Consider the following 26,578-nt stretch of genomic DNA (forward strand, 5'->3'; position numbering starts at 1 on the left):
TAGGGCCGGGTGGTGGTGCCAAGGTTGTCTGGCTATTTATCTTACTTTTGTTTCTTTCTCTCTTTCCTCCTGTCTTGTGAACTAGGCAAGGTGAGGGGAGGAGGGCAGCAGGAGTAGTAGTGGTCTCCTTCCTTATTAGCTCTGAGCTTTTCTCTGCCTGCTTCAAGACTATCTGGATTCTGGGTGTCTTCTCTTCCTTTTTTTTTTTTTTTTTAAAGACACTCTTGCTCTGTTGCCCAGACAGGGTTTTGCTATGTTGCAGAGGCGCAACCTTGGCTCACTGCAACCTCTGCCTCTTGGGTTCAAGTGATTCTCATGCCTCAGCTTCCCAAGTAGTTGGGCCTACAGGCGTGCCCCACCACTCCCAGCTAATTTTTTGTACTTTTTTTTTTTTTTTTTTTTTAGTAGAGATGGGGTTTCACCATGTTGGCCAGGCTGTCTCAAACTCTTGACCTCAAGTGATCCACCCTCCTTGGCCTCCCAAAGTGCTCAGAGTGCCTGTGCATGTGCCCGGCCACATAATTTTTGTTTTTTTTTGTTTTTGAGATGGAGTCTGTCCCTGTTGCCCAGGCTGGAATGCAGTGGCACGATCTCGGCTCACTGCAGCCTCCACCTCCTGGGTTCAAGCAATTCTGCCTCAGCCTCTTGAGTAGCTGGGATTACAGGTGCACACCACCACGCCTGGCTAATTTTTGTATTTTTAGTAGAGACAGGGTTTCACCATGTTGGTCAGGCTAGTCTCGAACTCCTGACCTTGTGATCCGCCCGCCTCAGCCTCCCAAAGTGCTGGGATTACAGGTGTGAGCCACCGTGCCCAGCCGGCTACATAAAATTTTAATGAAGCAATTTGATAGGCTCAAGGAAAAGCAGGCCTTCTCTGCGTAAAGGCATTAACACAGAGGCTGCTCTGAAAATAGCTCCAGGGACCATGCCCGGGAAACTCCAGAATTAAGATAAATGTTGTTGCGGGAAACCCCTCCTCAGAATCTCTGCAAGGGACAGGATAACGCAGTGGTTCATATCTGTAATCCCAGCATTTTGGGAGGCCCAGGTGGGAGGACCATTTGAGGCCAGGAGCTGAGGACCGTTTGAGGCCAGGAGCTGGAGACCAGCCTGGGCAACATAGCAAGACCCCTATTTCTACAAAAATTTTTTAAAATTAAAAAAAAAAAAAAAGCTCTGCCCCTAGGCTGGAAATTAAGGCTGCTCTGATGTCACAAAGCGACATAGATCCTCCAGATGAGAGTGGGAATTCCTAGTCTCACTACTGCTGTGATTCCAAAGAGCAGACTTTCTGACAGCTCATGACTTGAGACGATAGTCTCAAGTCCTTGGTGTAAACGAACAAAAGCTGTTTTCAGAGGTTCACACCCCAACTGAAGATGAATAGTCCCCAATCTGATTATTCAAGAGATAATGCAAAATTATTATTAATTATTATTATTATTATTATTATTATTTTACGATTTCTTCCTGGGAAGAGAGAAACATTCCTGATAAAAGGCTTATGCAATTCTTGGATGAACTTTAATGGGATCAGATTTTGTTCTAGTAACCAGGCACCCACTCAAAAGTCCTTCAATATATTAACGACCTGGAACCGAGAACCTTTTTTTTTTTTTTTTTTTTTTGAGACGGAGTCTCCCTCTGTCGCCCAGGCTGGAAGGCTGGAGTGCAGTGGCGTCATCTCTGCTCACTGCAACCTCTGTCTCTCGGAACCGAACATATTTTTCTAACCATGACCATCCTACCACCCGCTAGAAAACGGCCCCACGGGACGCGGTGGTTCACGCCTGTAATTCCAGCGCTTTGGGAGGACAAGATGGGAGGAACGCTTGAGCTCAGGAGTTCGAGATCAGCCTGGGCAACATAGTGAGAACTCCATCTCTGCAAAAATCAAATAATTATATATAATATATATTCATATATGTGTATATGTGTATATATATATATGTGTGTGTGTGTGTGTGTGTGTGTATATAAGCCGGGTGTGGTGGCAACGTGCCATAGTCCCAGCTAATCGGGAGCCTGAGGTTGCAGGATCACTTGAACCCGGGAGTTTAAGGCTGTAATAAGCCGAGATCGAGTCACTGCGCTCAAGCCTGCGTGACAGAGCAAGACTCTGTTTCAAAATAAAAAAAAAAAAAAGAAAAAGAAAAAAAACGGCCCCGAGGCTATGAGTGTACTAGGGCCTCTCCTTGGGTTTCTACTTCTGTTCCTACATGAGTATGTCTGTGTGTCTCTGAGCGTCTGTCCCGCGCACTTTGAGCGTTTCCTGTTCTCTGTTTTCTTTAGGTCTCAGAGCGTTCCGGCTATGCACTTTGGCTTCCTCGGTCTCCCCCTCGCCCCAACTCCGCCCGGCGGCCCCCCGCCCTGTGCCCCCAGGCGTCGGTGGCCCCTTTAAGGCGTGCTCCGCCCCCGCCCCGCCCCCGCCCCGCCCTTCCCGGGTCAGTGAGGGAGCGCCCCGCTCCGGCAGGCTCTCGGCCTCCGCTCATTCTTGATCCGCGGTGGGCGCAATGGCTGGGGCTGTATTGAGGGTCACCCGGCGGCAGCTGAGCCAGCGTGGCGGGTCTGGAGTCCCCATCCTCCTGCGGCAGGTGCGGGTGGCTGGACCTAGGAGGGGACTACTGGGCGCTAGGCGGCAGCAAGGACGGAACTCCGGGGTCTCTTAATAGGGAGAGATCCGGGGGAACCCAGGCCTGCATCTTGCGGAAAGCGGGGTGGAGGTTTAGGGCTGGACTCTTGGGTCCTTTAAAGGTGAGTAGTCTGGGGGCCTCTGGGCTTGGGTCTGAACCCCTGGGTCCTCCATGAAAGAACGTGCCGGGGACCCTGATTTTGGGATGTTAGAAAGTTGGAACTCCTTTGTTCTGATAGAGGAAGGTAGTGGGGCCCCGGACTCCCGACTCCAGGGGAAAGAGGGGGCTGGGGTTTCTGCTTCTGGATCTTAGGAAAAGGATAGAGTCAGTCTGGACTACTTGGTGGGTGGAAGTCCGGTTCTGCGCTCTCACCTGGGTCCCCTGTTCCCAGATGTTCGAGCCCGTGAGCTGCACCTACACGTACCTACTGGGTGACAGAGAATCCCGGGAGGCCGTTCTGATCGACCCGGTCCTGGAAACAGCACCTCGGGATGCCCAACTGATCAAGGAGCTGGGGCTGCGGCTGCTGTATGCTGGTCAGTTCGGTGACCAAACTCTTGGGTTCCAGCGGGACTGGGCTGCAGCGTCAGTGGAATGGGAAGCCAGGGGCCTGAACTCCTGAGTCTGAGGGAGAAGGATCAGGGCTAGGACTCCCAGGTTCTCTCTGTACCCTCCTGGACCTGTCCCTCCTCTCTCTCCCAGTGAATACCCACTGCCACGCGGACCACATTACAGGCTCGGGGCTGCTCCGTTCCCTCCTCCCTGGCTGCCAGTCTGTCATCTCCCGCCTTAGTGGGGCCCAGGCTGACTTGCACATCGAGGATGGAGACTCCATCCGCTTCGGGCGCTTCGTGAGTTGGGTGCTGGGTCCCCAAGAGGGTGGTGGCCTGAATTCCTTAAACTGAAGGGAAGAGGGTACTGGGGGCCTGGGATCCTGAGTCCTTGGGGAGGAGGGACCTCAGGACCTGGGTTTCTGACCCCTGAGCTCATGTTTCTGGGAGGGGGCACCATAAACCCAGGTGGGGCACTGGGGCAAGAGGCTCTGGGCAGGTGAAGCACTGGCGGAACTCCTAAGTCAACAGCATTTAAGGAGTTCCCTTCCTAAAGCTTAGGGACAGCTCTTTGGCCTGGCACGCATCTCAAATAAAAGTTGATTAGGGGCTGGAATTCTGAGGGCAGGGCTGAGAAGGAAAGAGACCCAATCCTGTCTTGCGGAAACCGTTTGAGGAAGGAGCATCTGGGTGCTTAGAACCTAGAGCCTAGGACTAGGATGAGGACTGTGAGGACCCTGAAGTGCAACATTTAAGGAGGCACTAACTCTCAGGGTCCTGTAAATACAGGGTCCGCACCTGCGAGTGAGCGCCTCCTTAAATCTTGCACCAACAGCCTTACCCTAGTCTCAGCCCTGCAGTTGCCTCACACTGGAAAGGTCTGAAGGTTCCTGCCTTCCTCGCTCTCTTTGCTCCAGGCACCAGCAGGTTTCCGGCCAGAATTGCAACCGGGGCGTCGGGGAGGGGAGGGTCAGGGAAGTTTCCCTCAGCGGAAGGGAAACAGCTGGCAGGGCATTTTTCTGATCAATTGCTAAAGATGTGTAATAAAGTTTCACTGACTTTGGGGACAGAATGTCAGGTGACAGAAGACAGCCTCCAGGTTAGAGAGTTTTGCTAAATAAGGACAGTTCATTTGAGTCGGAGTGTTTAGAGGAAATGAGGGCTGTGCGTGGGAAGAGAGTTTAGCTACAATGGTTACAGAAGCTTTATTTCAAGCCTTTTTCTGGAAGTAGGCAAAAATGCATTGTACATGTATGTGCATTGTACGTAATAGTCAGGTGCTAACAAACATTTCTTGGAATGAATGTTGAAAGGTTTAGCTATGGTAGATTTAGCTTCAGTTTTTTTTTTTTCTTTCTTTCTTTTTTTTTTTTTAAATTTGAGATTGGGTCTCTGTCAGCCAGGCTGGAGTGCAGTCAGCCTCGACCTTCCAGGCTCAGGTGATCCTCCCACCTTAGCCTCCCTGGCAGCTAGGACCACAAGCATGCACCACCACACCTGGCTAATTTATGTATGTTCTTGTAGAGACAGGGTTTTGCTATGTTGCCCAGGCTTGAACTACTGGGCTCAAGTGATCCTCCTACTTTGGCCTCCTAAAGTGCTGGGATTACAGGCATGAGCTACTGCACCCACCCTTTTTTTGTTGTTGTTTGTTTGTTTGTTTTTGAGAAAGGGTCTTGCTCTGTCACCCAGGCTGGAGTGCAATGGTGGGATCATAGCTTACTGCAGCCTCAACCCTCTGAGCTCAGGTGATCCTCCTGCCTCAGTCTCCCAAGTAGCTGGGACTACAGGCACCTGCCACCATACCTGGCTAATTTTTAAATTTTTTGTTGAGCTGGGATCTCACTATGTTGCCCAGGCTTAATAGCTTTATTGATATAACCCACATACCATACGATTTATCTATTTCAAGTACACAATTCAGCGACTTTTAGTATATTCAGACTTGTTCATCCATTACTACCATTAATTGGAAAATGTTTCCATTGCTCCAAAAAGACCCCACACCCCTTAGCCATCACCCCTAACCTTCCCTTTCCCCTCCTCAGCCTTAGGCAATTTTTTTTTTTTAAATTTGAGACAGTGTCTCACTTTGTTGCCCAAGCTAGAGTGCACTGGTGCGATCTTGGTTTACTGCAACCTTCACCTCCCGGGTTCAAGTGATTCTCTTGTTTCAGCCTCCCAAGTAGCTGGGATTACAGGCATGAGCCACTAAGCCCAGCTAATTTTTTTTGTTTTATTTATTTATTTGAGATGGAGTTTCGCTCTTGTTGCCCAGGCTGGAGTGCAATGGTGCTATCTCAGCTTACCGCAACCTCAGCTTCCTGGGTTCAAGCGATTCTCCTGCCTCAGCCTCCCGAGTAGCTGAGATTACAGGCATGCACCACCATGCCTGGCTAATTTTGTATTTTTAATAGAGACGGGCTTTCTCCATGTTGGTCAGGCTGGTCTCCAACTCCCTACCTCAGGTGATCCACCTGCCTTGGCCTCCCAAAGTGTTGGGATTACAGGCATGAGCCACTGTGCCCGGCCACATTTTTATTTATTTTTTTGAGACAGAGTCTTGCTCTGTCACCCAGGCTGGAGTGCAGTGGTAAGCTCTCAGTTCACTGCAGCCTCTGCCTCCTGAGCGCAAGCGATTCTGCTGTCTTAGCCTCCTAAATAGCTGGGATTCCAGGCACGTGCCACCATGCCTGGCTAATTTTTGTATTTTTAGTAGAGATGGGGTTTCACCATGTTGGCCAGGCTGGTCTCGAACTCCTAACCTCAGGTGATCTGCCCACCTCGACCTCCCCAAAGTGCTGGGATTACAGGCGTGAACCACCATGCCTGGCTTGTCTGAGATTTTGGAGATGGGGATCCATTTTTCTCTCCTTTATTTTTCCTTCTACTTTTAAAAAATGAATTGTTAGCCTGGGTGTGGTGGCTCACGCCTGTAATTTCAGCACTTTGGGAGGCCAAGGCGGGTGGATTGCTTGAGCCCAGGAGTTTAAGACCAGCCTAGGCAACATGGCGAGACCCTGTCTCTACAAAACAATACAAAAGTTAGCAGGGCATGGTGGTGCATACCTGCAGTCTGAGCCACTCAGGAGGCTGAGGTGGGAGGATTGCTTGAACCCAGAAGGTGGAGGTTGCAGTGAGACATGATCACACCACTGCACTGCAGCCTGGGTGACGGAGCAAGATCCTATCTCAAAAAAAAAAAAAAAAAAAAAATTAAGGCCAGGCATGGTGGCTCATGCCTGTAATCCCAGCACTTCGAGAGGCTGAGGCAGGTGGATCACTTGAGGTCAGGAGTTCAAGACCAGCCTCGCCAACATGGCAAAACCCTGTCTCTACTAAAAATAGAAAAATTAGGCAGTATGGTGGTGGGGCACCTGTAATCCCAGCTACTCAGGAGGCTGAGGCAGGAGAATCACTTGAATCCGGGAGGCGGAGTTTGCAGTGAGCCAAGATCACACCACTGCACTCCAGTCTGGGTGACAAGGCGAGACTCCATCTCAAAAAACAAACAAACCAAAAAAATCCTAGTTGTTAACATCCATGGAATGAAGTGAGTCCTCATATTATACATGTGCATGAGTATTTACCCAGATCCCGATACAGAACTTGCCCATCACCCCAGAAGGCTTCCTTGCCTCACTTTCTGGCCAATGACCACCCTGCCAAGGCACCATTGTTCTGATGCATTTAACCACAGGCCAATTTTGCTTGTTCTGACCTTATAAACAGGACTTATACAGTTTATTCTTTTGTGTCTGGCTTTTTTCACACATGATGTTGTTTATACTTGGAGTTCTTTCCTACTTATTGCTATATAGTAGCAGCTGGCTACCTTTTTCTGTGAAGGCCCAGATAGTAAATATTTTCAGTTTTTACAGGTAGTAGGGTCTCTGTGACAGCTACTCAGCTCTTATTGTGGTGTGAAAGCAGCCACAGACACTGCATAGATTAATAGACATGGCTGTGTTCCAATAAGACTTTATTTGTGGCCTTTAAATTTGGATTTCAGGCCAGGCTCACGCCTGTAATCCCAGCACTTTGGGAGGCCAAGGCGGGTGGATCACCTGAGATCAAGAGTTCGAGACCAGCCTGACCAACATGGTGAAACCCGGTCTCTACTAAAAATGCAAAATAAGCCAGGCGTGGTGGGGTGTCCCTGTAGTCCCAGCTATTCAGGAGGCTGAAGCAGGGGAATCACTTGAACCTCGGCTGGGAGGTGGAGGCTGCAGTGAGCCCAGATGGTGCCATTGCATTCTAGCATGAGTGACAAGTGCGAAACTCCATCTCAAAATAAAAAAATAAAAATGAAAAATAAAATTTGGATTTCATATAGGTTTTTTTATTTTTTATTTTTTTTGAGACAGGCTCTTGCTCTGTTGCCCAAGCTGGTATGCACTGGCATGAGCATAGCTCATTGCAGCCTCCAACTCCTGGGCTCAGGTGATCCTCCCACTGTAGCCTCCTGAGTAGTTGGGACTATGGGCATGTGCCACCATGCCCAGCTAATTTTTTTTTTTTTTTTGAGACGGAATCTCACTCTGTCACCCAGGCTGGAGTGTGGTCGTGCGATCTCAGCTGACTGCAAGTTCTGCCTCCCAGGTTCACACTATTCTGCTTCAGCCTCCCAAGTAGCTGGGACTACAGGCGCCCGCCACCACACTCGGCTAATTTTTTGTATTTTTGGTAGAGACGGGGTTTCACCGTCTTACCCAGGATGGTCTTGATCTCCTGACCTCGTGATCTGCCTGCCTCGGCCTCCCAAAGTGCTGGGATTACAGGCATGAGCCACTGCGCTGGGTGGCCCAGCTACTTTAAAAATTTTTTTTTTTTCCTTTTTTTTTTGAGACGGAGTCTCGCTCTGTCGCCCAGGCTGGAGTGCAGTGGTGCCATCTCACTCACTGCAAGCTCCGCCTCCCAGGTTAACACCATTCTCCTGCCTCAGCCTCCCGTGTGGCTGGGACTACAGGCGCCCACCACTGTGCCTGGCTAATTTTTTGTATTTTTAGTAGAGATGGGGTTTCACTGTGTTAGTCAGGATGGTCTCTGAGTCTTGCTGTATTGCTCAGGTTGGTCTCGAACTCCTGGCCTCAAGCAACCTTCCTGCCTTGGCCTCCCAAAGTGTTGGGATTACAAGTGTGAGCCCCACTGTGCCCAGCCTCATCTAGTTGTTACATGTTACTTTGATAGTTTTCAATGTGAAAAAAAAGTTAAAATGATTCTTAGCTTATAGGACTTACAAAAACAGATGGCAGGCCAAAATTCGTCCACTGGCCATAATTTTTGCCCTACAAAATGGGCGAGTTGGCCGGGCGCGGTGGCTCAAGCCTGTAATCCCAGCACTTTGGGAGGCCGAGTCGGGTGGATCACGAGGTCAGGAGATCGAGACCATCCTGGCTAACACGGTGAAACCCCGTCTCTACTAAAAAATACAAAAAACTAGCCGGGCGAGGTGGTGGGCGCCTGTAGTCCCAGCTGCTCGGGAGGCTGAGGCAGGAGAATGGCGTGAACCCGGGAGGCGGAGCTTGCAGTGAGCCGAGATCCGGCCACAGCACTCCAGCCTGGGCGACAGAGGGAGACTCCGTCTCAAAAAAAAAAAAAAAAAAAAAAATGGGCGAGTTGTGGTGGCTCCTAGGCTCAAGCAGTCCTCCTGCCTCAGCCTCCCAAAGTACAAAGTGAATTACAGGCATGAGTCACCACACCCCATTTTTCCTCTGATTATTCAGTTTTTGGCTACCATAAATAATGCTGCTATGAAGATTCTTCCGCAAATATCTTGGGGAACATTGTCCCCAAGTGACTTGCTGGGTCACTGAGTCGACAAATGTTTAACTTTCATAGAAAATCCCAGTTTCTTGAACTAGTTGTTCATCTTACACAAAAGGTGGGACAAATTTAAGTGGTTTTATTGTAGAATGAGTTTTCTTTCTTTTTTTTTTGAGACAGAGTATCACTCTGTCACCCAGGCTGGAGTGCAGCGGCACAATCTCGGCTCACTGCAACCTCTGCCTCCCTCTGGGAGCCTCAGTTCCCTGCGCTAAAACACAGGGTTTATCAGCACCCTCCTCTTGAGACTGTTTCAAGGATTAGCTGACTGCTGTCAGGGTCTCCAACCCAGAGGTTCCCCTTCTAGGTGTGAAGCCCAGAGACACACTTGCTCATGTGCACAAAAGACAGCAGGGGTGTAGGGCAGGTGACAAAGCACACAACAAGGGACTATTTAATACATGATGACGCTACAAGGCAGTAGATCACCGAAACAGGAACAATTCTTTTTTTTTTTTTTTTTTTTTTTCCTGAGACAGAGCCTCACTGTGTCGCCCAGGCTGGAGTGCAGTGGCGCAATCTCGGCTCACTGCAACCTCCACCTTCCGGGTTCAGGTGATCCTTCCGCCTCAGCCTCTCCAGTAGCTGGGATTATAGGTGTGCGCCACCATGTCTGGCTAAATTTTATGTTTTTATTAGAGACGGGGTTTCGCCATATTGCCAGGCTGGTCGTGAGCTGCTGGCCTCAAGTGATCTGCCTGCCTCAGCCTCCCAAAGTGCTGGAATTACAGGTGTGAGCCACCGCGCCTGGCCCGAGTTTTTTTTTTAAATAAACAATGAGAAGTGAATGTCTTAGCTGCCACAGGGCGACCAAATCAGAAAGTTAGGCTTGCCTGTTAAATACGCTGGCTTAGAGAAGTACTGCTGAAAACACTGATCCCCCAGCTCCCTTAGAATCAGAGTCTGATTTTTATTTATTTATTTATTTATTTATTTTTTGAGACAGAGTCTGCCTCTGTCGCCCAGGCTGGAGTGCAGTGGCGTGATCTCTGCTCACTGCAAGCTCCGCCTCCCGGGTTCCCGCCATTCTCCTGCCTCAGCCTCCCGAGTAGCTGGGGCTACAGGCGCCCGCCACCACGCCCGGCTAGTTTTTTCGTATTTTTTTAGTAGAGTCGGGGTTTCACTGTGTTAGCCAGGATGGTCTCGATCTCCTGACCTCGTGATCTGCCCGTCTCGGCCTCCCAAAGTGCTGGGATTACAGGCTTGAGCCACCGCGCCCGGCCCAGAGTCTGATTTAATTGTTCTGGGTGGGCACAAGGAATTGGCATGTTTTAAAAGCTCCACCATTGATTCTTATGTGACTCAAGTGTGGGTTTCAATACTTCCTCCTTTTAAAATTGTGAAACAAGTAATTTTTCTTCCAACATTTTATTATGAAAATTTAAAGCATAGAGAAAGGCTGAATTTTTATTTATTTTTTTTTAACTTTATTATTTATTTATTTATTTATTTATTTATTTTTGAGACAGGGTCTCACTTTGTCATCCAGGCTGGAGCGCAGTGTTGCAATCACAGCTCACTGCAGCCTCAACCTCCTGGCTCAAGCAATCCTCCTGCCTCAGCCTTCCAAATAGCTGGAACAACAGGTGTGCACCACCACTCCTGGCTAGTTTTTGTGTTTTTTGTAAAGACAGAGTTTTGCCACATTGCCCAGGCTGGCCTAGACCTCCTGGGCTCAGGCAATCCTCCCTCCTTGGCCTCCCAAAGTGCTGGGATTAGAGTGAGCCACTGCACCAGGCTTAATTTTTTTTTTTTTTTTTTACAGTGTACATCTCCATCCATCACTCCATCTTTTTTTCTTTTGAGATGGAGTCTCATTCTGTTTCCTAGGCTGGCGTACAGTGGCACAATCTTGGTTTACTGCAACCTCCACCTCCTGGGTTCAAGTGATTCTCTTGTCTCAGCCTCCCAAGTAGCAGTAGCTGGATTTACAGGTGAGCACCACCATGCCCGCTTAATTGATTTTTAAAATATTTTTAGTGGAGATGGGGTTTCACCATGTTGGCCAGGCTGGTCTTGAACTCCCGACCTCAAGTGATCCACCTGCATTGACCTCCCAAAGTGCTAGGATTACAGGTTTGAGCTTCTGTGCCCGACCTATTTTTTTTGGATGGGGTCTGGCTATGTTGTCCAGGCTGGTATTTTGAACCCTGGCTAAGACGATCCTCCCACCTCAGCCTCCCAAGTAGCTGGGCCTACAGACATGCACCATAATACCTTGCTGTAATTGTTCTGTTTTATTATTAGTTATTACTGATTTATTAGTGTGCCTAATTTATATATAAACTCTATCATAGGTGCGTATGTATAGGAAAAAGCATAGTGTGTAGGGTTCTGTACTATCGGCGGTTTTAGGCATCCACTCCGGGTCTTGAAATCTATCCCAGGCAGATAAGAGGGTTTACTATAGTTTTGAATAATGGAGGGAAAGAACTTGGGAACCAAATGGAAAAGAAGCTGAGAGCCTAATTGCCACCAGGGGGCAGTGTAGGCCGTGGGAACTCCAAGGCCAGCAGGCTGAATGCTTTACAGGATCCCTTCTGGGTTGTGTTTCTTTGATGAGTGTAGTTTCAGGTTTAGCTGCTGCAGGGAACAGATGAAAGAAAAGCTCTGGGGATGTGTCACGGACATGATGCATCACGGAGGGGAAGAATGAATTTGTTGAAAGAATTTGGGGTTAGGCAGGCTGGGCTGTTGGGGAAATCACTAGACAAGTTTCAGGGACAATTAAGGGTGCTTTAGGTCAAGATGTTATGTGTTCCCCACCCACAATTTCTTATTTTGAATTTTTAAAAATCTACATTGAAATAATAGTACAAAATATAACAATACACAAGCGCAGGCCGGGCGTGGTGGCTCACGCCTGCAATCCTGGCACTTTGGGAAGCTGAGGTGTGCGGATCACCCGAGGTCAGGAGTTTGAGATTAGCCTGGCCAACGTGGTGAAACCCTGTCTCTACTAAAAATACAAAAATTAACCGGGCATGGTGGCACGCTCCTGTAATCCTAGCCACTCAGGAGGCTGAGGCATGAGAATCACTTGAACACCCAGGAGGTGGAGTTTGCAGTGAACCGAGATTGCTCCACTGCACTCCAGCCTGGGCGAGAGAGCGAGACTCTGTCTCAAAAGAAAAAAAAAAAAAATACACAAGCACAGATTTCATCAGCCATCAGAACAATTATGTCAGTACAGGTCACGAAACTTTTACAACCGCCCCCCTACCCCCGCCCCGTGAATGTTTTTGGGGAATGAGAGTGAAAATGGGTGAAAAGTCCATAAATAGTTTTGATCTTGCAGACTGTCAGGGTTCCCTAGGCTATACTTTGAGACTTACTCTTTTACAAAACGTTTGTCACATCTAACAAAATATGCAGTAACTTTATATCATCATTAAATATTCAACCTGTGTTCAGATGTCTCCAATTACCCTAGGAATAATTTTTACAGCTTTTTTTTCTTTTTTCTTTCTTTTTTTGGTAGAGATAGGATCTCACCATGTTGCCCAGGCTGGTCTCAATCTCCTGGGCTCAAATGATCCTCCCCTTTTGGTGACTCAAAGTGCTGTGATTATAGGTGTGAGCTGCGGTGCCCAGCCTACAGCTGTTTTTAGGAACCAGGATGCAATTGAGCTTAGCGTTTGGCCATTATGTCTATTTAGTCTCGTGTGTGTTTCTTTTTCCTTCTTTTGTTTTTGTTTTGTGTTCTTTTTCTTATTTATTTATTTATTATTTTTTATTAAAAATATTTTTGGATCTAGAACAGTTTCATATCCTTTTGCTCCAGGATATTGACTTTTTTTTTTTTTTTTTTTTTGAGACAGAGTCTTACTCTGTCACCCAGGCTGGAGTGCAGTGGCGCGATCTCGGCTCACTGCAGCCTCTGCTTCCCGGGTTCAAGCAATTCTCCTGCGTCAGCCTCCCGAGTAGCTGGGATTACAGACATGCACCACCACTCCTGGTTAATTTTTGTACTTTTAGTATCGATGGGGTTTCACCATGTTCACCAGGCTGGTCTCAAATTCCTGACCTCAAGTGATCCGCCTGCTTCGGCCTCCCAAAGTGCTGGGATTACAGGCATCAGTCACTGTACTCGGCCTCCAGGGTGTTAACTTTTGAAGCTTCCTGGCATGCTGTCTTCTAAACTATTCCACATTCTGGATGTGTTCAACTGTTTTCTCATGGTGTGTCATTTAACTTATCCTACTAAAAGTTTTCTTTCCTATGAACTGAAGTAGATTGTAGATATTTTTGTTTTAGTTAATAATAATAGGCTGGGCACAGTGGTTCACACCTATAATCCCAGGACTTTGGGAGGTTGCAATAGGAAGATAGTTTGAGCCCAGGAATTTGAGACAAGCCTGGGCAACATTGCAAGACCCTGTCTCTGCAAAAAATTTAAAACAAATTAGCCAGGCATGGTGGTGTGCCTATAGTCCCAGCTACTGGAAAGGCTGGTGTGGGAGGATTGCTTGAGCCTGGGAGTTCCAGGCTTCAGTGAGCCATGATTGTGCCACTGTACTCCAGCCTGGGTACAGTGTGAGGCCATGTCTCAAAAAAATGCATTTTATATATATATATAATATAAAAAAATATATATATACAAAATATATAACTATATATATAAAATATATATAATATATATATATATTTTTTTCCCCCGAGATGGAGTCTCACTGTGTTGTCCAGGCCGGAGTAAAGTGGCGTGATCTTGGCTCACTGCAACTTCTGCCTCCCGGGTTCACACGATTCTCCTGCCTCAGCCTCCTGAGTAGCTGGGATTACAGGTGCACACCACCACACCCGGCTAATTTTTTGTATTTTTAGTAGAGATGGTGTTTCACTATGTTGGCCAGACTGGTCTCGAACTCCTGACCTTGTGATCCGCCTGCCTCAGCCTCCCAAAGTGCTGGGATTACGGGCGTGAGCCACCACACCTGGCCGCATTTAATACATTTAACCTACTAAACATCATAGGTTAGTCTAGTCTACCTTAAAGTACTCGGAACATTTATATTAGCCTACAGTTGGGCAGACTCATCTAACACAAAGCCTATTTTATGCAAGAGTGTTGAATATCTCATGTAATGTATTGAATACTGTATTGAAAGTGAAAAACAGAATGGCAGTTTGGGTGCATGGAATATGATTTCTATTGAAAGCGTATCACTTTTGGCTGGGTGCAGTGGCTCACGCCTGTAATCCCAGCACGCTGGGAGGCTGAGATGGGAGGACTGCTTGAGGCCAGGAGTTCAAGACCAGGCTGGTCAACATAGTGAGAGCCCATCTCTACTGAAAAAAAGAAATAAAATGTATCACTTTCACATTATTGTAAAGTCAAAAAATTGTAAGTCATCGAGTGCATCACACCTGTAATCCCAACACTTTGGGAGGCCAGTGTGGGCAAAAATTAGCTAGGCACAGTGGTGCGTGCCTGTAATCCCAGCTACTCAGAAGGCTGAGGCACAAGAATCACTTCAACCCAGGAGGCCGAGGTTGCAGTGAGCTGAGATCATGCCACTGCACTCCGCAGCCTGGGTGACAGAGAGAGACGCTGTCTGGAAAAAAAAAAAAAAAGCCAGGCCTGGTGGCTGGCTCACACCTGTAATCCCAGCACTTTGGGAGGCCAAGGCGGGCAGATCATTTGAGGTCAGGAATTTGAGACCAGCCTGGCCAACAGGGTGAAACTCCATCTCTACTAAAAAGACAAAAATTAGCCAGGCATGTTGGTGGGTGCCTGTAATCCCAGCTACTCAGGAGGCTGAGGCAGGAGAATTGCTTGAACCCGGGAGGCAGAGTTTGCAGTGACCCGAGATCACACCACTGCACTCCAGCCTGGGTGACAGAGTGAGACTCTGTTTACAGAAAAAAAAAAGATCTTAAGTCAGACCATCTTAAGTCAAGGACCACATGTATACCAAGGGTTGAGCCACAGGGTATGTGTAGATTTAGCTTTAGTAGAAACTGCCCAGTAGTTTTCTGTGTACTCTTCCACCATGGTGTATGACAGTTTCAGTTGCTTCAAATCAGTCTTTCATTCCAGCCATTCTGGTGTTGTGTAGTGGTGTCCTATTGTGGTTTTACTTTTATTTCCTTGATGACAGATGAAGTTGGGCACCTTTTAATGTGTTTGTTCCATCTGGGCACCCTCTTTTGCAAAGTGTTTTTTTCAAGTCTTTGCTAATTTTTCTATTAGGGAGTCCATCTTATTGATTTGTACATGATCTTTATATATTCTGGATCCAAGAACTTTGTTGGATCCAGTACAACTCCTTTACCTGTGGTTTCACTTTCTGTGGTTTCAGTTATCTGTGGTCAACCATAGCCTGAAGATATTCAATGGAAAATTCTAGAGATAAACAATTAGTAAGTTTTAAATTGTACATAGTTCTGAGTAGCATGATAAAAATCTCACACCAACCCACTCAGGACATGAAGTATCCCTATGTCCAGTGTATCCATGCTGTATAGGAGTATGTTACCTGCCCGTTAATCACTTAGCAGCCTTCTTGGTTATCAGATAAAAAAAAAAAAACCATAGTATTGGCCAGTCACGGTGGCTCACGCCTGTAATCCCAGCATTTTGGGAGCCTGAGGCGGGTGAATCACCTGAGGTCAGGAGCTCAAGACGAGCCTGACCAACATGGTGAAACCCCGTCTCTACTAAAAAAATACAAAAATTATCTGGGCATGGTGGTGGGCGCCTGTAATTCCAGCTACTTGAGAGGCTGAGGTAGGAGAATCGCTTGAACCTGGGAGGGAGAGGTTGCAGTGAGCCGAGATCATGCCATTGTACTCCAGCCTGGGCGACAGAGCCAGACTCTGTCTCAAACAAAACAAAACAAAACAAAACAAAACAAAACATAGTATTTATAGGGTTTACACTATCTCAGGTTTCAGGTATCCACTGGGATCTTGAAGGTATCCCCTGCAGATAAGGAAGGACTAGTGTTTATGTTTGTAAATATCATTTCTCACTCTAAGGGCCACTTTTTTCACTATCTTTTTTTTTGTTTTGTTTTTTTAGACAGTCTTGCTCAGTCGCCCAGGCTGGAGTGCAGTGGCGCGATCTCGGCTCACTGCAAGCTCCACCTCCTGGGTTCACACCATTCTCCTGCCTCAGCCTCCTGAATAGCTGGGACTACAGGTGCCCACCACTATGCCCAGCTAATTTGTTTTGTATTTTTAGTAGAGACGGGGTTTCACCGTGTTGGCCAGGATGGTCTCAATCTCTTGACCTTGCGATCTGCCTGTCTCGGCCTCCCAAAGTGCTGGGATTACAGGCGTGAGCCACTGCGCCTGGCCCTTTTTTTTTTAAGGTGGAGTTTCACTCTTGTCATCCAGGCTGGAGTACAATGGTGCGATCTTGACTCACTGCAACCTCTGCCTCCTGGGTTCAAGCAATTCTCCTGCCTCAGCCTCACAAGTAGCTGGGATTACAAGCATGTGCCACCACACCTGGCTAATTTTTGTATTTTTAGTAGAGATGGGGTTTCACCACATTGCCCGGGGTGGTCTCGAACTCCTGACCTCAGGTAATCTGCCCGACTTGGCCTCCCAAAGTGCTGGGATTACAGGTGTGAGCCACTGTGCCCAGACACTACTGCCTATTTTGTATTTTTAAAAGTGTAAAATATTATTGAATTTTATTTCAACAGTATTGCTTTTAATGACTGTTGAGTATTTCATTTTTATATTAGTGTGCTTAACTTTTTAAAATTGATTTGTAAGATCTGTTTGTATATTAAGTATATTGACCACCATGTGGTATGTATATGTTACAAATATATTTTCCCTGCACATTGGTTCTCTTTAGATTTTGTTTATGGTGTTGCTGCCATTCAGAAACTTCTGACTGATCTTTTCCTTAATGATTTATCACTTTAGATGTCACATTTGAATATCCCGTCTGTATTAGTCTGTTCTCACGCTGCTAATAAAGACATACCTGAAGGCCGGGCGCAGTGGCTCACGCCTGTAATCCCAGCACTTTGGGAGGCCAAGGCGGGTGGATCACGCAGTCAGGAGTTTGACACTAGCCTGACCAACATGGTGAAACTCCATCTCTACTAAAAACACAAAAATTAGTCAGGTTTGGTGGTGCACATCTGAAATCCCAACGACTCAGGAGGCTGAGGCAGGAGAATCGCTTGAACCGGGGAGGCGGAGGTTGCAGTGAGCCAAGATTGTGCCACTGCACTGCAGCCTGGGTGACAGAGCAAGACTCTGTCTCAAAAAAAAAAAAAAAACAAAACCCAAGACTGGGTCATTTATAAAGAAAAAGGGGTTTAATGGGAGGCCTCACAATCATGGTGGAAGGCAAAGAAGGAGCAAAGGTACTGCTTACATGGTGGTAGGCAAGACATCGTGTGCAGGGGAACTGCCCTTTGTAAGCTCATCAGATCATGTGAGACTTATTCACTATCACGAGAAAAACCCACCCCCATGATTTAATTACCTCCCACCAGGTCCCTCCTACAACCCGTGGGGATTATGGGAGCTACAATTCAAGATGAGATTTGGGTGGGGACACAGCCAAACCATATCATTCCACTTTGGTCCCTCCCAAATTTCATGTCCTTACATTTCTTTTTTTTTTTTTTTTTTTTTTGAGACGGAGTCTCGCTCTGTCGCCCAGGCTGGAGTGCAGTGGCGCAATCTCGGCTCACTGCAAGCTCCACCTCCCGGGTTCACGCCATTCTCCTGCCTCAGCCTCCCGAGTAGCTGGGACTACAGGCGCCCGCCATCTCGCCCGGCTAGTTTTTTGTATTTTTTAGTAGAGACGGGGTTTCACCGTGTAGACCAGGATGGTCTTGATCTCCTGACCTCGTGATCCGCCCGTCTCGGCCTCCCAAAGTGCTGGGATTACAGGCTTGAGCCACCGGTCCTTACATTTCAAAACCAATCATACCTTCCCAACAGTCCCCCAAAGTCTCAACTCATTTCAGCATTAACTCAAAAGTCCACAGTCCGGCCGGGCGCGGTGGCTCAAGCTTGTAATCCCAGCACTTTGGGAGGCCGAGACGGGCGGATCATGAGGTCAGGAGATCGAGACCATCCTGGCTAACACAGTGAAACCCCGTCTCTACTAAAAAATACAAAAAAACTAGCCGGGCGAGGTGGCGGGCGCCTGTAGTCCCAGCTACTCGGGAGGCTGAGGCAGGAGAATGGCGTAAACCCGGGAGGCGGAGCTTGCAGTGAGCTGAGATCCGGCCACTGCACTCCAGCCTGGGTGACAGAGCGAGACTCTGTCTCAAAAAAAAAAAAAAAAAAAAAAAAGTCCACAGTCCAAAGTCTTACCTGAGGCTGGGCATGGTGGCTCACCTGTTACCCAGCACTTTGGGAGGCCAAGGCAGGCAGATCACCTGAGGTCAGGAGTTCAAGACCAGCCTGGCCAAAATAGTAAAACCCTGTCTATACTAAAAATACAAAACTTAGCCAGGCATGGGGGCACATGCCTGTAGTCTCAACTACTTGGGAGGCTGAGGCACAAGACTTGATTGAATCTGGGAGGCAGAGGTTGCAGTCAGCCAAGATCGCACCACCCCACCCCAGCCTGGGTGACACAACAAGATTCTGTCTCTGAAAAAAAAAAAAAACCGAACAAAATAAAGTCTCATCTGAGACAAGGCAAGTCCCTCCCACCTATGGGCCTGTAAAATCAAAAGCGAGTTTAGTTACTTCCTAGATACAATGGGGTACAGAGATTGGGTAAACACATCCATTCCAAATGGAAGAAATTGGTCAAAATGAAGGGGCTACAGGCTCCATGCAAGTCCTAAATCCAGTGGGGCAGTCAAATCTTAAAGCTCCAAAAAGATCTTTGACTCTGTGTCTTACATCCAGTCACGCTGATACAAGAGGTGGGTTCCCATGGTCTTGGGCAGCTCTGCCCCCCTGGCTTTGCAGGGTACAGCCCCCCGCCTGGCTGCTTTCACGGGCTGATGTGGAGTATCTGTGGCTTTTCCAGGCACATGGTGCAAGCTGTCAGTGGATCGACCATTCTGGGGTCTGGAGGGCAATGGCCCTCTTCTCACAGCTCCACTAGGGGCAGTGCCCCAGTGGGGACTCTGGTGGCTCCCACTCCACATTTCCCTTTTGCACTGCCTTAGCAGAGGTTCCCTATGAAGGCTTCACCCCTGCAGCACACCTCTCCATGGACGTCCAGGCATTTCCATACAGCCTCTCAAATCTAGGTGGAGGTTCCTGTTCTTGACTTCTGCTCACCAGCAGGCCCAGCACCACGTGTAAGCCACCAAGACTTGGGGCTTGCACCCTCTGAAGCAATGGCCTGAGCTGTACTTGGCCTCTTTTAGCCCCAGCTGGGATGCAGGGCACAAAGTCCTGAGATTGCACAAAGCAACAAGGCCATGGGCCCTGCCCATGTAACCATTTTTTCTCCTAGTTCTCTGGGCCTGTGATGGGAGAGGCTGCTGTGAAAACCTTTGACGTGCCCTGGAGACATTTTTCCCATTGTCTTGGTGATTAACATTTGGCTCCTCGTGACTTACGCAAATTTCTGCAGCAGGCTTGAATTTTTCCTCAGAAAATGGGTTTTTCTTTTCTATCACATTGTCAGGCTGCAAATTTTCCTAATATTTATGCTCTGTTTCCCTTTTAAACATAGGCTCCAATTCCAAACCATATCTTTGTGAATACGTAAAACTGAAATGAATGCTTTTAACAGCACTCAGGTCACCTCTTTTTTTTTTTTTTTTTTTTGAGGCAGAGTCTCGCTCTGTCGCCCAGGCTGGAGTGCAGTGATGCAATCTCAGCTCACTGCAAGCTCCGCCTCCCGGGTTCATGCCATTCTCCTGCCTCAGCCTCCTGAGTAGCTGGGACTACAGGCGCCTGCCACCACGCCCGGCTAATTTTTTGTATTTTTAATAGAGACGGGGTTTCACCGTGGTCTCAATCTCCTGACCTTGTGATTCGCCCGCCTCGGCCTCCCAAAGTGCTGGGATTACAGGCGTGAGCCACCACGCCCGGCCTCAGGTCACCTCTTGAATGCCTTCCTGCTGAGAAATTTATTCTACTAGGTACCCTAAATCATCTCTCAAGTTCAGAGTTCCACAGATCTCTAGGACAGGGGCAAAATGCTGCCAGTCTCTTTGCTAACACATAACAAAAGTGACCTTTATCCCAGTTCCCAAAAAGTTCCTCATCTCCATCTAAGACCATGTCAGCCTGGACTTCATTGTCCATATCACTCTCAGCATGTTGGTCAAAGCCATTCAACAAGTCTCTAGGAAGTTCCAAACTTTCCCACATTCTTTTATCTTCTTCTGAGCCTTCCAAACTGTTCAAACCTCTGCATGTTACCCAGTTCCAAAGTCACATTTTCACGTCTCCTTATAGCAGCACTTCACTCTACTAGTACCAATTTACTGTATTAGTCTGTTCTCCTGCTGCTAATAAAGACATCACTGAGACTGGGTCATTTATAAAGAAAAAGAGGTTTAATGGCTCAAGCCTGTAATCCCAGCACTTTAGGAGGCCGAGACGGGCGGATCACAAGGTCAGGAGATCGAGACCATCCTGGCTAACCCGGTGAAACCCCATCTCTACTAAAAAATACCCCATCTCTACTAAAAAATACAAAAAACTAGCCAGGCGAGGTGGCGGGCACCTGTGGCGTAAACCCGGGAGGCAGAGCTTGCAGTGAGCTGAGATCCGGCCACTGCACTCCAGCCTGGGCAACAGTGAGACTCTGTCTCAAAAAAAAAAAGAAAAAGAGGTTTAATGGACTCTCAGTTCCACATGGCTGGGGAGGCCTCACAATCAGGGTAGAAGGCGAAGGAGGAGCAGAGAGCAAAGGCATGTCTTACATGGCAGCAGGTAAGAGAGCATGTGCAGGGGAACCGCCCTTAATAAAACCGTCAGATTTCATGAGACTTATTCACCATCACGAGACAGCATGGGAGAAACCTGCCCCCTTTATTCAGTTACCTCCCATGACATATGGGGATTACCGGAGCTCTAATTCAAGATGAGATTTGGGTGGGGACACAGCCAAACCATATCATCTTCCTAACCAGAGGTCAGATATTATTGTATTTTTGTTGTTGTGTGTCACAGCTTTGTGGTTTTATTTTTCACACATTGAAATATTTAATCCACTTGGAGTTTACTCTGATAATATAAGATTAGAGCCTGGGAATCTAAATTTTTTACCAAAATATACATCTAGATAAGACCTTGGAGTAGGGTGGGGCTTTGGGGACCAGTTTCATCTTGAAGGATTCTTGGTGACTATATCTGTACTCTGCCACCCCTGCCAGGCCTTGGAGACCAGGGCCAGCCCTGGCCACACCCCAGGCTGTGTCACCTTCGTCCTGAATGACCACAGCATGGCCTTCACTGGAGATGCCCTGTTGATCCGTGGGTGTGGACGGACAGACTTCCAGCAAGGTGACTAGCTCCTTTATCCAGCCCAAGATCTTCATATAGTTACATGTGTGTCAAGTGTTGAAGTATCTGTTACAAGAATGAATGGATGGACATTAGACTTTTAGGAGGCTTCAATATTAAATTCAAGGAGTTTCCCTGCTAGAGCAGTGGTCCCCAACCTTTTTGGCACCAGGGACCGGTTTCGTGGAAGTTAATTTTTCCATGGACCATGGCGGGGCATAGTTTCGGGGATTCAAATGTGTTACATTTATTGTGCACTTTATTATTATTACATTGCAATAGATAATGAAATAATTATGTAACTAACCATCATGTAGAATCAGTGGGAGCCCTGAACTTGTTTTCCTGCACTAGATGGTCCCATCTGGGAGAGATGGAAGATAGTGACAGATCATCAGGCATTAGATTCTCATAAGAAGAACATAACCTAGATCCCTCCCACGTGCAGTTCACAATAGGGTTTGTGCTCCTATGAGAATCTAATGTTGCCGTGGATCTGACAGGAGGCAGAGCTCAGGTGGTAATGGGAGCGATGGGGAGCGGCTGTAAATACAGATGAAGTTTTGCTCAGTCACCTGTTGCTCACCACCTTCTGCACAGCCCAGTTCCCAACAGACCACAGACCGGTACCCAGGGTTGAGGACCCCCATGCTAGAGTATGGGAAGAGTTAGATTCAGGGGCTTAGCTCCTGGGGGACAGTTAGATTCAGGGGTGTGTTCATTACCTATTTGAGTCTAGCTTGGGCAACATAGTGAGGCTCCCTCTCTAAGAAACACATAGAACTAAAAAAAAAAAAAAAGAAGGAAAAAAAAAAGGGCTGGGTGTGGTGGCTCATGCCTGTAATCCCAGCACTTTGGGAGGCAAAGGCAGGTGGATCATGAGGTCAGGAGTTCAAGACCAGCCTGGCCAAGATGGTGAAACCCCATCTCTAAAAATACAAAAATTAGCTGGCTGTGGTAGTGGGTGCCTGTAATCCCAGCTACTCAGGAGGCTGAGGCAGAGATTTGCTTGAACCCAGGAGGCGGAGGTTGCAGTGAGCCAAGATTGTGCCACTGCACTCCAGCCTGGGTGACAGAGCAAGACTCCGTCTCAAAAAAAAAAAAAAAAAGAGCAAGAGAATAAAAAAGAAGTTGTTAGAGCCAGCAGTTTAATTGCCAGGGAGCAATGATCCATTTAGAGTCTAGCTGCTAGGGGCGGTTAGATTTAGGAGCTTCCCTGTGGAAAGGGAGTGTAGTTTCAGAATCTCAGGGTTGGGCCATCCTTTGAGCATGTGTGACAATGTGGGGTTAACACTAGGCCTGGAATTTAGCTGCCTTGAAGGGAGAAGTGAGGCTGGATAAGAGGGAAAGACAGAAGTCATGATGAGATGGTCATGGGAAGCCACATCCCCAGGCGTCTTCCTCCCTCTTCCCTCTCTCCTCTCTGCATCTCAGTCTCTGTCTTTTTCTCTTCAAGGCTCCCAATCTTCCATTTATCCATTCGAAGTACAGTCAGGAAGCTGAAGGATTTAGGCTGAAATGCAAGGTGGAAGAGAGGTTTGCCCCCTACTTAGGACTCAGAGCTGCTTGTGGGGACCATGGCGTCACACTCTTCTCCTGGGCCTCATGTCTTTAGTTTCTTTTTTTTATTATTATTTTGTTGTTTTTTTTGAGACAGAGCCTCACTCTGTCTCCCACGCTGGAGTGCAGTGGTGTGATCTTGGCTCACTGCAACCTCCACCTCCCAGGTTCAAGCAATTCTCCTGCCTCAGCCTCCTGAATAGCTGGGATTACAGGCATGTGTCACCACGCCTGGCTAATTTTTGTATTTTTAGTAAAGACAGGGTTTCACCATGTTGGCCAGGCTGGTCTTGAACTCCTGACCTCAGGTAGTCCACCTGCCTCAGCCTCCCAAAGTGCTAGGATTACAGGCATGAGCCACTGCACCTGGCTTTGTCTTCAGTTTCTTACCTTCTAGTGCACCTTTCTTGTTCAGAACCCTTACTTGACATCCCCTGGGTGACAGCCAAGGTCACAAATGACACTCTTTGGTGCTTCATGGTGTCATTCCAACCCTATTTACAGCCATGCTGAATTTCTCTCCATTCCTCAATTCTTTGTACATGCTGTTCCATCCGCCTAGAATGCCTTTCCCTGTTCTCTACTTAGACAAAGGGATATTGGCAGGACATGAAGGAGATGGTTTAGCTACAGTGATTTTATCCTCTCACCCTTTTCTTGAAGGAAGGGGTTAGAGTCTTCTGTCCTGTTGATCCACTGACCTCTGATCTTTCCTTCCCCAGGCTGTGCCAAGACCTTGTACCACTCGGTCCATGAAAAGATCTTCACACTTCCAGGCGACTGTCTGATCTACCCTGCTCATGATTACCATGGTGAGGGCTTCCTGGAGGAGCTGGGATTACAGACCCATGCCTGTAATCCCAGCTATTCGGGAGGTTGAGGCAGGGGAATTGCTTGAACCTGGGAGGTGGAGGTTGCAGTAAACCAAGATCACACGACTGCACTCCAGCCTGGGAGACAGAGTGAGGATCTGTCTCAAAAAAAAAAAAAAAAAAAAAAACAACTTTGAAAGGGGAGTGTAAATCTCTGTAATCCTTGGAAGGCATGAAGACTACCAGTCTCAGAAATTTCTCTGGCCAAAAAAAATTAAGTGTTTGAGGCTGGGCAAGGGGGCTCACACCTGTAATCCTAGCACTTTGGGAGGCTGAGGCAGGAGGCTCGTTTGAGCCCAGGAGTGAGTTCGAGACCAGCCTGAGTAACATGGCAAAACTCTGCCTCTACAAAATACAAAAAATTAGCCAGACAGGGTGGCATGCTGCCAGCTACTTGAGAGGCTGTGGTAGGAGGATTGCTTGAGCCCAGGAGATTGAGGCTGCAGTGAGCTGTGATCGTACCACTATATTCCAGCCTGGGTGACATAGCAAGACCCTGTCTAAAAAAAAAAAAAAAAAAAATATATATATATATATATATATAAATAAAGTGCTTGAGCCTGCTGTGTGTGGATGTAGACACTATGTGACTGCCAGATGCCTGGAATTCTGCAGGGCATGGGTTTTCCTGGGCCTTACTTGTGGAGCTTAGGGAACTGGGGAAAACTACATTTCCCATAGTTCCCATGGAGGAGGGACAGCTACTTTAGGAATATTCTGGGAAGAACCCCTGCCAGAGAGGCCCCTGCCAGAGAGGCACCCAAAGCCTCCTGGGGAATGTAGTTCTGAGAGGCCTGAGGCACTGGACTCCTTGACTTTCCTTCTGCTCCCTTGGCCACTAGGGTTCACAGTGTCCACCGTGGAGGAGGAGAGGACTCTGAACCCTCGGCTCACCCGCAGCTGTGAGGAGTTTGTCAAAATCATGGACAACCTGAACTTGCCTAAACCTGAGCAGATAGGTGAGTGGCTGTGTACCTGGGCTCCTGGGTCTGAGGGAGGAGGGGCTGGGAGCTGGGACTCCTGGGTCTGAGGGAGGAGGGGTTGCGGGTTTGGACTCCCAGGTCTGAGGGAGGAGGGGCTGGGGGCCTGGGCTTCTGGGTCTGAGGGAGGAGGGGCTGCGGGTTTGGACTCCCGGGTCTGAGGGAGGAGGGGCTGGGGGCCTGGGCTCCTGGGTCTGAGGGAGGAGGGGCTGGGGGCCTGGGCTCCCGGGTCTGAGGGAGGAGGGGCTGCGTGTTTGGACTCCCAGGTCTGGGGGAGGAGGGGCTGGGGAGCCTGGACTCCTGGGTCTGAGGGAGGAGGGGCTGGGGGTTTGGACTCCTGGGTCTGATGGAGGAGGGGCTGGGGGCCTGGACTCCTGGGTCTGAGGGAGGAGGGGCTGAGGGCCTGGGCTCCTGGGTCTGATGGAGGAGGGGCTGGGGGCCTGGACTCCTGGGTCTGAGGGAGGAGGGGCTGCGGGTTTGGGCTCCTGGGTCTGAGGGAGGAGGGGCTGGGGGTTTGGACTCCTGGGTCTGAGGGAAGGAGGGGCTGGGCGCCTGGACTCCTGGGTCTGAGGGAGGAGGGGCTGGGAGCTTGGACTCCCGGGTCTGAGGGAGGAGGGGCTGCATGTTTGGACTCCCAGGTCTGGGGGAGGAGGGGCTGGGGGACTGGACTCCGGGTCTGAGGGAGGAGGGGCTGGGGGTTTGGACTCCTGGGTCTGAGGGAAGAGGGGCTGGGGGCCTGGACTCCCAGGTCTGAGGGCGGGGGGGGACTGGACTCCCGGGTCTGAGGGAGGAGGGGCCGGGGGACTGGACTCCCGGGTCTGAGGGAGGAGGGGTGGGGGACTGGACTCCTGGGTCTGAGGGAGGAGGGGCTGGGGGACTGGACTTCTGGGTCTGAGGGAAGGAGTGGGCTCAGGACCAAAACTCTAGTTCTCTGAAGAGGAAAGTTCCTAGGATTTCTGGGTCTCCAGTGGGGCCTGGAGCTCTGCCTAGGCCCCTTAGTTTTAACCTTGATTTCTTGCTTTCAGACTTTGCTGTTCCAGCCAACATGCGCTGTGGGGTGCAGACACCACCCCCTGTCTGATCTCACTTCTGTCAGATGCTCCCATCAAGTGTTAATGCACTAGGCGGGAGGAGAGGGCGGCATTGACACTGCACCTCTCCTTTCCCACCCCATGCCGGAACCCCAGCCCCTGGAGCTTCCTAAATAAAACTTATTTTTAACATGAGTCTGACTTCTACCTATTTTCTAGGGGGAACCAATTGGGTTTCTGGGCCTAAAGGGGTGGAGTTCTGGTTCTGTGGAGCAGCCAGGAGGCCCAGGGAGCCTGCAAGGTTTTTTTTTTTCTTTTGAGATGGAGTCTCCCTCTGTTGCCCAGGCTGGAGTGCAGTAGCACGATCTTGGCTCACTGCAACCTCTGCCTCCCAGGTTCAAGCAATTCTCCTGCCTCAGCCTCCTGAGTAGCTGGGACTACAGGCACATGCCACGACCCTCGGCTGATTTTTTTGTATTTTTAGTAGAGACAGGGTTTCACTGTGTTAGCCAGCATGATCTTGATCTCCTGATCTCGTGATCGACCTGCCTCGGCCTCTCAAAGTGCTGGGATTATAGGCGTGAGCCACCACGCCCGGCCTGGGAGCCCACAAGATTTCTAACTCACAAGATCAAAAACAAACAGATATCTGGGGCAGGTCTTCTCATCACCTTGGATTAGAACACCGGCTTTCGAGCCACTTCCCACTTAGCC

General features: G+C 48.6%; 1 protein-coding gene across 3 annotated transcripts; it reads left to right on the forward strand.

Annotated features, from left to right (window-relative positions):
- Positions 1–2,420: 2,420 nt before the first annotated feature.
- ETHE1 (ETHE1 persulfide dioxygenase) lies at positions 2,421–26,059 on the forward strand. Of its 3 annotated transcripts, none has more exons than XR_004440571.1 (7): positions 2,421–2,597; positions 3,028–3,172; positions 3,339–3,487; positions 21,292–21,421; positions 23,704–23,793; positions 24,696–25,081; positions 25,114–25,161. XR_004440571.1 is itself a non-coding variant. In XM_033224889.1 (7 exons), the coding sequence occupies exons 1-7, from the start codon at positions 2,517–2,519 to the stop codon at positions 25,912–25,914; spliced, it is 768 nt and encodes a 255-aa protein (XP_033080780.1). In that variant the 5' UTR covers positions 2,426–2,516; the 3' UTR covers positions 25,915–26,059. The 3 variants fall into 3 exon arrangements, 2 of the variants coding, with proteins under 2 accessions (XP_033080780.1, XP_033080781.1); XM_033224889.1 differs by lacking the exon at positions 25,114–25,161 and adding an exon at positions 25,859–26,059 and having other exon boundaries at positions 2,426–2,597; positions 24,696–24,812; XM_033224890.1 differs by lacking the exon at positions 25,114–25,161 and adding an exon at positions 25,859–26,059 and having other exon boundaries at positions 2,508–2,757; positions 24,696–24,812.
- Positions 26,060–26,578: the final 519 nt, after the last annotated feature.

The sequence above is a fragment of the Trachypithecus francoisi genome, unplaced genomic scaffold, assembly GCF_009764315.1.
Source record: "Trachypithecus francoisi isolate TF-2019V2 unplaced genomic scaffold, Tfra_2.0 Lachesis_group12, whole genome shotgun sequence".
Taxonomy (NCBI): Eukaryota; Metazoa; Chordata; class Mammalia; order Primates; family Cercopithecidae; genus Trachypithecus; species Trachypithecus francoisi.

What these genes read in the sequence shown, in the direction of transcription:
- ETHE1 (XM_033224889.1), top strand. Translation starts at nt 2,517, where the DNA reads ATGGCTGGGGCTGTATTGAGGGTCACCCGGCGGCAGCTGAGCCAGCGT. An exon ending in GCTGCGGCTGCTGTATGCTG is followed by an intron (nt 3,173 to 3,338) that starts GTCAGTTCGGTG and finishes TCTCTCTCCCAG; the next exon opens with TGAATACCCACTGCCACGCG. An exon ending in CCCTGCTCATGATTACCATG is followed by an intron (nt 23,794 to 24,695) that starts GTGAGGGCTTCC and finishes CTTGGCCACTAG; the next exon opens with GGTTCACAGTGTCCACCGTG.